Source organism: Gossypium arboreum, chromosome 1, assembly GCF_025698485.1.
Source record: "Gossypium arboreum isolate Shixiya-1 chromosome 1, ASM2569848v2, whole genome shotgun sequence".
In the NCBI taxonomy this organism is placed as follows: domain Eukaryota; kingdom Viridiplantae; phylum Streptophyta; class Magnoliopsida; order Malvales; family Malvaceae; genus Gossypium; species Gossypium arboreum.
In genome coordinates this window covers 111,153,059-111,164,062 of record NC_069070.1, presented here as the reverse complement: position 1 = coordinate 111,164,062, position 11,004 = coordinate 111,153,059, and the positions used below count along the sequence as shown (strand labels likewise).

The following is an 11,004-nucleotide window of genomic DNA, read 5'->3' as shown; positions in this document are numbered from 1 at the left end:
TCGTGCCCTAATGTGTTGGGTTGCAATTTCTCGTTTGCTAAAAATAATCGAATGTCTCTTTAGAATTTCATTCATGTTTTCTAAAAAAAAAAAAAACTTATAAAGGAAATGTTCGGTATTTAGCAGTTCGGGGAATAGTACCCTATCGTGCTGGGTTGCAATTTCCTATTTACTCAAAATAATCGAATATCTCTCTGGAATTTCACTCGTATCTTCCAAGGTGAGGCAATGGTCAATGTTTGGAAATTCGAGGAATCGTGCCCTATTGTGCTGGGTATCGATTTTTCGTTAGACCAAATAGTTGGGCATCCTTTTGTTATTTTCGAATTACAAATTTTCGCACGTCGAAACAAGAAGATTTTTGGCAATGGACTCGGGATATTCAAATGTTATTAACAAGAACCACATTTCAAAAACATTTTTAATTTTAGACAAAAGGACAGTTTTTAATCAATTTGGTACCAATTTTGGGCGTAATGAGGGTGCTAATCCTTCCTCATACGTAACCGACTCCCGAGCCTATTTTCTCATATTTTCGTAGACCAAAATCATTGTTTTAATAAACCAAAATGTTTTATTAAAACAACCCAAATTTCTAGGTGATCCAATCACACCTAAACAAAAAAAGATTGGTGGCGACTCCATTTTCGTTTTCCAAAAAGTCGATCCATCATTTTTAAAATGAAATAAAAAAATACTTTCGACAGCTTGGCGACTCCACTGGGGACGTAAATAAGAGAGTCAAGCCACAAGTTGATTAACTTTTGTCTTTTCATCAAAAATTGAAAATTTGGTTTTGAAATACGATCCTTTCATTGGATTTCATTAGCTATTTTTGTGGTTTATGATATAATACCTGCTGTATTAGTTTGAGTCTTTAAATAGCTTTGCATATTGCATTGCATGACCGTTTTGGTCACACCTTTTAAGTGGGAGTGAGAAACTATGCTTTCGTGAGGTTTTCACCTCCGCATGGGCTAGGGGATCGCTTCCCGAATACATCCGTACTTATGTCTTCGTGAGGTTTTCACCTCCGCATGGGCATAAGGAAATGTATTTCCCTGAACTGAACTTGGTCCATATGAGCCTATAATGGGTGAAGACCGAGGAATCTACTGGTTCGGGTACCCTTACTCTAGAATCGAGCCACATATAGAGACACCTAGGAGCTTACCCTAGGCAGAGCCACCCCGAACCCCTAGTGATCACCCGATTAGGTAATTTATTGGTTGTTTATTTCGATACTAACGTGTTTTGTTTTTTGTTCGTTCATAACTGCATTGCATTACATCATCATAGAAAGGAGGTGTTGATATTCAATTGCTAAATAGAACAATTTGTCATAAGAAAACAAATTTCTTAATAACATGGATTATAATACGGTTGTCCGAATTCAATCCAAGTGAACACAATAGAAGAAGGCTAACAGTTCGTGGAAGAAAACAAAACTTTACCTAATGATTCAAGCTGATAAAGATTATCCAAAAATCGTCGCGTCCCGACTTTCTTAAAGGAGCTAATCAACATTGCGAGGATAGTAATTCGTGGCCTGGATCAAGCAAAAAGGAGCTAGTAGAGGTATGCATTGGAAGCTTGCAAGATTTGACTTTCACAAAGAAAGGGGATTAGTGCCTTCGGCTCGAATACGAAAGCAAGGCCGTATACGTAATCTGTTTTATGAAAAAGAATTTGTTTTATAGAAAAGTTGTTCTAGGGGAATTGAATTCAAAATCAACATCTTTCTTTCCTTTGCATTCATCCCATGCATTTGCATTGCATCATATGCATTGCATTGCATCATGTGCATTAGATTTTCCCAAAACGACCCTAATTAGGTAAAATTATTTCAGAACCGACAAAAGATATGGAACAAAGGTTGGAGAGAATGGAGCAAAGGCAAATGCAGATGCAAGAGCAGTTGATCGAAATTCAACAGGATATGCGAGAAATGCTAGAACTCCAAAGAAATATGATGGGCAAGTTAACCCATTTACTGGCCAGAGAATTTGAAAAAAGGAGTGGCCCAGTGGTCAATAGTGAGGATGATGTTGAAGAGATTATCTATTCCCCAAGCTTTAACCCAATAAGCGTCCCGACCCAACCAGACATGCAAGGGGTACCCGTTGTTATAGGACACCAACGCCAGACGGATACATCAACACTGTTGAGCTTCTCGATAGGTTCAGGTTTTAACCCGAAAGATGATCAAGCTGAGCTAGTTGTTTTGGCAGAAATAAAGGCAAGGGGAGAGTGGACTTTAAAAGCCCCGAAGAAGAAGGAAAAGAAGGCAAATAGTACGAGTAGGTATAACAAGGGTCGTTCGGAGCCTGTTATAGCAGGCCAGCCAAGGTCAGTAACTATCAGCCATCAGACCTCCTCAAGGAAAGAACCCAATCGAAGACCGAGCTCAGAAAAACCCCAATACGCGCTCATTCCAATCACGTATGGAGAGTTTTACCGCGTCTTGTTCGACGCACATGTCGTATCCCATTTTTACATGAAAACTATACTACCCCCATATCCTAAATGGTATGATGCAAGCAGCCAATGTGAATACCAGCGGGAATTACGGGGCATTTCATCGAGGACTCTACCGCTTTTAAAAAGATTGTCGAAAGACTCACTAATTTGGGTATCGTAAAATTTGATGATCCCTCTGGAGTGGGAAATCGGTTATCCAACCTTTCTGTTAAAGAGGTGAACGTTAGTTCTATGCTGGATTGGGGCATGAGATTTAAGAGTGCATCAAGCTCAGAACTCTAATGCAAGGCCTGGTATTGGGAAACCCGAACATCAACGACGTATCAGAAGAGGGAACCCGGGAGTAGACTTTTTCAAGCTTCTGCCTTTACGTACTTAGGGTGTTTTAAACAATGGGACTGTGAAAAGGATCCTTTATTTTTAGAGCTAATCTGGAGTAATATTCAAAACAAGCTTGTTGTTTTAAGCCTAGAAGCAACAAGAATCTTTTTGTAAAATAGACTTATATCCAAAATCTTTATTTCAATGAAATACATGTTTGAGTAAATATTCTTTTATTCTTTCCATTTTTTACTGTACAAACGACTATTCTTAGATTCTTTTATTCATGATCATACCATACAAATAATCATTATTAGAATCATTTATTCTTTGGAAAACGCCTTCGTACCTATAGTAGGTCCCCAGATATCAATAATGTGAGCGACGCTGTCACCGACTCCGAGTCTTCTTTTGAGCGAAATATTGACCTAAAGGGATCTCAGTACTTTGAAGATGACAGAGATGTGCCCTATCTCCAAATTTTTTAAGAATGGTAGAACAAGATATCCTACCTTACAAAGAGTCAGTGGACAGTAAGATTAGGACAAGAGAAAGAGGCAAATATCAGAGTCTGCATCACCATAAAGACAAAGCTAGACATTATTGAGTCATTTCCAAGAATTTGAATATTCTTGCGCGACTGTATCAAGATACGCCTGGCCACTAAGAAGTGAGGATATTGCAGAGTTTTTGAACGACGTATACTAATGACATATACGATGGCCAAGCTAATCATGAGATTTGGTTTCTCCTGGTCCACCGTAGAAATGGATTACATCAATATGCTGTAAATGCCAAATTTATGGAGACAAGATTTACGTGCCCCTTCATTTCTCCGTATACTTTCTCTATGTGGGGGCATGGAGGTTATGAGCCGATCTCTTTGAAAGCTTCTAACCAATACCGATTCACTTTTCAGGTCGTCGATTACTCCGCGGAAAGGGTAAAAGTTGTTTCATATGCCAATGTCACTAGCTCTACAGTCACCAAATTCTAAAAAAAAAAGGTGCCAAAAAAGAGTGTCAGAAAATCATGTCTAACACAGCTGTACAATGTCAAAAGGTTGCAGTCTGTTCAAATATTAGGCGCTATATGGCAAAGGAAAAAAAAAAAGACCCGATGACAAATTAAAGATCATGGGGAAGATGACCGAGACTTGTAAAGATTGGTATAAGAAGTCACCATTTATCCTTTATGCTCATCAAACGTTGGCCAAGACCCTTACCGGGACAGCGTATTTCATCAGTCTATGGGATAAAAAACTATTTTAAAGAGGAGATTTCTTGTCTCTGAGTCTTGTCAGACTTGAATGTGGATAAGGCAATCCCGATACGATCAGTTGAATTTGAAGAAATGACGTTGAAAGCCATCCGTCATGGTCCAATGAACGATGTGAGCTTACAATGAAGAGGTTCATCCTAGAGAGTTCCACGAGGGGAACTTGATAATGAAAATATCCCTCCTATATAAAAGACTTCAGAGAAAAATGGATGTCGAACTGAGAAGGACCTTATGTAGTAAAAAAGACCTATTTTGGAGGGGCATCAATGTTGACCGAGAGGGATGGCAAAGATTTGCCCAAGTCGGTGAATTCAGATTTCGTCAAGAAGCATTTCACCTAGAAAATGAGAGGCCAAGGCAAAAACCCGCGAAGGGTGCTTTGAGACTTTCAAAAAAAAAAAAGAAAGAGAAGAAAAAGGAGAGGCCAAAGCGAAAACCCGCAAAAGGGCGCTTTGAGACCAAAGGGGATTTGAGTTGAAAACCTGGAAAGGGCGGCTCAAATTTGGATCGAAGTGGGGCATATAATAGTCTTGCTATACCTGAATTAACAATGAAGAAGTATGCTACATCTTGGGGTATCAACAAAGTACTTTGAATCCCCTAAACACGTATTGAGCTCGGAAAAGTCCTTAAGAAGTTGGTACAGAGAAGCTCAAGCTGCGATATCTGGGGCACCTAGTTTTTCATTTTACCCATTTTGAATTTGCTATATTTGATTAACTTATTCGTTTTGAGTTAATTTCCTCCTTATTGCATTTGCAAACTTTGATTAATTTATTCATTTCAAGCTATGCTCCCAATCAATTTCCTTCTTGTCCATTGTTTTGATCTTTTTCGAGCATTTTGCATTGAAATAACGATTAATGGACCAATAATACTTTCACAAAAGAAGTTCTGCATATTACTCTGGAAGTTTCTAAATAATACAAGAACCTAAAATAGGACTATTGTTTAGAACTCACCAAGCCTAAGGGTTGGAAATATTATCTCTTTGGACTCTTTATTGGTTGAACCAAAAGATAAGACAAGACGAGCAATTTCAACCTAAGTGTAAAAGAGGGTCATTCTCGAGAAAAGAAGATGATACTCTGCATTCATATACATCTGATCATTACACCTAGGGAATAGTGTAACAGATCAAACTGATTGAAGATGATACAAATCCTATGCCTTTGAGTTGCAGCGGAATGGATGGAAGAAACCAAATGTTATTCCTCTGAAATTGCAGTAGGAGGCACAAACTTTATGTCCCAAAAGGTACAGTGGAAGGGACTCTGAAATTACAGTAGGGCAAACTTGTTGAGCAAAATGTGATTATTTCTTTGACTTTTCTGTCAAGAATACCAGCCGAACAAGATGCCAGCATAATGCGTCAGCGATAATGTCCTAATGAACAACGAACGATAATACCTTAAGCCTTTTAAAAAAAAAAAGCTCATAACATTTTTACATTTATATAATAACACATCTAGTTATGAGCATTTGATTCATTTCATAACATCCTAATTATTTGACATAAAACATCACATTTAGTTAGGAACATTTGATTCATAGCATCCTAATTATTTGGCATAAGCATGGATACATGAAACTGATTTTACAAATCATGTTTCTCAGAGAACAGTGCAGTAGAATCGGTGAATTCACAAGTCTTATCTCCCTAAAGTTGCAGTGGAGCAGACTGAAGATAGCAAATCATATTTCCCTGAAGTTGCAGTGGAATAGATTGAAGCTAAATTACAGATCTTATCTCTCTGAAGTTGCAGTAGAGCAGGTCGAAGTTACAAGTCTTATCTCCCTGAAGTTGCAGTGGAGCATATTGAAGATAGCAAATCTTATTTTCCTGAAGTTGCAGTGGAACAGATTAAAGCTAAATTACAGATTTTATCTCTCTAAAGTTGCAGTAGAGCAGGTCAAAGTTACAAGTCTTATCTCCTTGAAGTTGCAGTGGAGCAGACTGAATATAGCAAATCTTATTTCCCTGAAATTGCAGTGGAACAGATTGAAGCTAAATTACAGATCTTATCTCTCTGAAGTTGCAGTAGAGCAGGTCGAAGTTACAAGTCTTATCTCCCTAAAGTTGCAGTGGTGTAGACTGAAGATAGTAAATCTTATTTTCCTGAAGTTGCAGTGGAACAGATTGAAGCTAAATTACAGATCTTATCTCTCTAAAGTTACAGTAGAGCAGGTAGAAGTTAAAAGTCTTATCTCCTTGAAGTTACAGTGGAGTAGACTGAAGATAGTAAATCTTATTTTCCTAAAGTTGCAGTGGAACAGATTGAAGCTAAATTACAGATCTTATCTCTCTGAAGTTGCAGTAGAGCAGGTTGAAGTTACAAGTCTTATCTCCTTGTGCTTACAAGGAGCAGATCGGAGACATAGCTGATTTGGCTTTCACGTGTTTACTTTGAAGCAGATCCAAGATGATTTGGCATCTCTGTATTAGGCGGGGAGTAGATCGAAGACATAGCTGATTTGGCTTTCACGTGTTTACATTGAAGCAAATCCAAGATGATTTGGGGTCTCTGTAGCGGCAGAGAGCAGATCGAAGATAACAGATTTGGCATCTCTGTAGCGGTTGAGAGGAGATCGAAGATAACAGATTTGGCGTCTCTGTAGCGGCGGAGAGCAGATCGAAGATAACAGATTTGGCATCTCTGTAGCGGCGGAAAGCAGATCGAAGATGATTTGGCATCTCTGTAGCGGCGGAGAGCAGATCGAAAATAGCAGATTTGGCATCTCTGTAGCGGTGGAGAGCAGATCGAAGATAACAGATTTGGCGTCTCTGTAGCGGCGGAGAGCAAATCGAAGATAACGGATTTGGCGTCTCTGTATTGTCAAGAGAGCAGATTAAAGATGACAGATTTGGCGTCTCTGTATTTACAGAGAGCAGATAAAAAATAACAGATCGGTGTTTCTGAGTTTTCAAGGAGTAAGTTGAAGATAGCAAATTTGACACTCTTGAAGACATCAGAATACTTTTAGGGAAGATAAGGAGTAAGATTTTGAGGTTTAGCCAGACCGGGCAAATTTGGTCCTTTTTATAGTCCTTGCTCCATTCTCGTTACACGACAATGAGCAAAGAGGGGCAGCTGTAAGGCCCAAATTTTACCCGGGGCCCAATAAAACCAAACCCAAATTAAACCTAGCCCATTACCCAGTTACAAGCCCAAACCCAATTTTGGCCCAACCTAATCCCAATACAATAGCCCAACCCAAACACACAAAAAAAACACTAAAAAAAACTAGCCACCAAAGTCTGTCACCACCCACACCTCCACCTGCTCCACTTGCACCTGCAAAATAGAAAAAGGGGAAAAGACAGCAACAAATAATAATAAAATTTGTAAAAAAGGGATGGCTATAAGAAAGCCATCCGAAAATCAGGAAGAGGGGGGATTTTGGATTCTATCTCATTTTTTTCGGCTAAAAATAGAAGCCAAAAGAAATTGTAAAAGGGGGATCCCCATTCTTGTACGCAGGATTTCAGAAAAAAAAGAAAAAAACACAAAGAAAAGGTGGATTTCCGATCGTATTCTCTTGGTTTTCATTTTGTTCTTTAGTTTCTTTTTTATTTTTGTTTACAAATCTATTAAACGAAAGTGGGCATAAAAAATAAAAAAAAAAGAGAGGAGAAAAGAGTCTTACCGGATCCACCTCGGGGTTGCGTCGCCGGAGTTTTCTTTTCCGTCGTCAGAATCAACGCAAGGAGAAGGTGGGGGGTTCTTTCTCCTTTGTTTTCTTCGGTATAGAGAGGCCTCACCATTGAATCTCCCTTTAAAAGTGCCAAAAACCCGGTTCCATGAGGCTTTGAACCACCGTTTACGATGGAAGCCACAGCGGGTTCACGATGGTTTGGTGACAGTTCAAAAGAGGGAAGGTAGAAAACCTAGCAGAGAAAAGAAGTTGAGGAGAAGGGGCTGCTCTCTTTATTTCTGCTGAATGAATAAAAGGGGGGTGAATGTTTTAAGAAAAAAAAAATTTTTTTTTAAAAAGGGATTTGAGTGTTCTAAAAGTTTTTTTTTTTTAAAAAAGGGGCCACTGTTCTTTAATTTTAATTGCTTTTGGGGAAAGGAAAAAGATGGCCTACGCATGTTCCCCTTAAATGGGTAATTTGTGCGGCCAGTCCTTTCTATTTTGCGTTACCTTTAATTTGTCCCTATTATGTTTCTTTCATTTTTCTCCAAAAGTTTGCCTATTGTTTCAGTTTTGGTCCGTGCCTAGGCGGTGTTTTTGGTGATTTGGGTCATTTTCAATTTTATCCCGAGCATTTGTGCGCTTTTATTTCGCCCACAATTTTGTTTAAATGATTAATTTTGTTTATAAATTATCCCTTTGGTTTTGTTGTGCTTACAATGAAGTTTTTTCCTTAAGAAATAAGAGCATATTATTTTAGCATATAATCTTGTATTGTTTTGATGATTTCGTTGTTTTTTTTTATGTGCATATTATTTTAGCATATAATCTTGTATTGTTTTGATGATTTCGTTGTTTTTTTTTATGTGCATATATTTTTTTTCTTTTCTTTTTCAAATACTTTCGTATATTATCATTATCTCTTTTATATATATATATATATATATATATATATATATATTATATTAGGTTTATTAATTTCTTATATTATTTACTTAAATGTTGTACATATATCACTTTGCATATTGCTAAATCTTTTGAAACTTCATTTATGTATATATATATATATATATATATATATATATATATTTGATGCATCTCAAATTTCCATGTAAATTATTTTATGGCATTTATTTTAAAATTCATTCGTATGATATTATTTAATTTATTACTTATTTATATTTTCTATTTATTTTAAAAGTATTATATCCATTATTTGTTTTAAAGTCTTTGTATTACTTTTATAGTAGTGTTCTTTTAAAATTTCCTTTCTTCCCTATTGTTCATTTTATTTTAAAACTTGATATTTTATTTGAGTAATTTGCTTAGAACTTCTTTTAAGTTGGTTTTAATTCATTAGCTTATAATTATTAACATTTGTATTTATATATTTGTTCCTTCATGTTTTTGTATCATTCTTGATTATTCATGTAATGTTATTGTCCCAAATTTTTATTTCTGGCTCAATACTAAGCTTGCATGCTCTTTATTGCATCATGTTTTTTTAATTTCAACTTCTTTCTCAACGTCAATTGTTTTTATCTCTAAATAATCAAACAAGTATATTGACTCATTTTTTTGCAATTGTATTTGAAACTTCACAAATCAAGGCAATGTTTCGTGTTTGGAAATTCGGGAAATAGTTGTGTCCTAACTCACTGGATATGACATTTTGTTACCTCGAAATAAGATTTTTCGCAAGTAAAGGCAATATTAGATGTTTGGCAATTCAGGGAATCGTGCCCTATCGTGCTGGGTTGCAATTTCCTGTTTGTTCAAAACAATCGAATATTCCTTCGGTGTTCCACTCATGTCTTTTAAAAAATTTCATTAAAACGAAAGAGATGTTCGATATTTAGCAATTCATGGAATCGTGCCCTAACGTGTTGGGTTGCAATTTCTCGTTTGCTAAAAATAATCGAATGTCTCTTTAGAATTTCATTCATGTTTTCTAAAAAAAAACAAAAAAAACTTATAAAGGAAATGTTCGGTATTTAGCAGTTCGGGGAATAGTACCCTATCGTGCTGGGTTGCAATTTCCTATTTACTCAAAATAATCGAATATCTCTCCGGAATTTCACTCGTATCTTTCAAGGTGAGGCAATGGTCAATGCTTGGAAATTCGAGGAATCGTGCCCTACTGTGCTAGGTATCGATTTTTCGTTAGACCAAATAGTTGGGCATCCTTTTGTTATTTTCGAATTACAAATTTTCGAACGTCGAAACAAGAAGATTTTTGGCAATGGACTCGGGTTATTCAAATGTTATTAACAAGAACCACATTTCAAAAACATTTTTAATTTTAGACAAAAGGACAGTATTTAATCAATTTGGTACCAATTTTGGGCGTAATGAGGGTGCTAATCCTTCCTCATACATAACTGACTCTCGAGCCTATTTTCTCATATTTTCGTAAACCAAAATCATTGTTTTAATAAACCAAAATGTTTTATTAAAACAACCCAAATTTCTAGGTGATCCGATCACACCGAAACAAAAAAAGATTGGTGGCGTCTCCATTTTCGCTTTCCAAAAAGTCGATCCATCATTTTTAAAACGAAATAAAAAAATGCTTTCGACAAATGACATTTTCGAGAACTTGTCTATGTCAGTAATGGTGAAAATCCTAAAAATCGAGTTTCCATGATGCAAGTGAATGTAAGTGTTTCGATCATTTCCTTTTCTTTTGTCATCACAATTTCCTCCATGAACTAACTAATAAGCATACTAATAAATTTGCAGTCCTCACCAAACAAGATCGAGATACTATATCTCCAAGAAAGCTACACCGACGAAACTGGCTCGTACATAGTATACGCGCCGATGGATATCATGGCCATGTCAAAAATCTTGAATGGTGGTAACCCAAAATTTGTATCTATTTTGCCATCAGGGTTCAGCATTATGCCTGATAAGGCACCTGGGCAAGGAGATGGAGCCGTGGGAAGTATCTTAACCCTAGCGTTTCAAAGCGTCGACAGATTAAGCAACAAGGAATATATGCCTCAGTCGACGCTGAAAATCATTGATGCTATCTTATCAACAACCGTTGCTTCAATCAAGGATGCTATGCTATTTGGCATAAGGTGATGCCATTGCTAAGTCTTGAGCTTTTCTTTTTCTTGGTATGTTGCTGCAGGTTCTGATGGATTTATATTTGCTTTATGAGTTGCAGGTATTAATGGCTTCTTTCGAAGTTGTTGAGAATGTAAGCTATGTAAACCAAGGAGTTCAAATAGAAACTTTAATATAATATTATCTGCAAACTGTAGCTTTCTTAAAGGA

At 36.8% G+C, this 11,004-nt stretch overlaps 1 protein-coding gene across 1 annotated transcript; it reads left to right on the top strand.

Annotated features, from left to right (window-relative positions):
- Positions 1-10,519: 10,519 nt before the first annotated feature.
- Positions 10,520-11,004, top strand: LOC108482481 (homeobox-leucine zipper protein ROC2-like). The gene is made up of 2 exons (XM_053025355.1): positions 10,520-10,805; positions 10,895-11,004. The coding sequence occupies exons 1-2, from the start codon at positions 10,543-10,545 to the stop codon at positions 10,899-10,901; spliced, it is 270 nt and encodes an 89-aa protein (XP_052881315.1). The 5' UTR covers positions 10,520-10,542; the 3' UTR covers positions 10,902-11,004.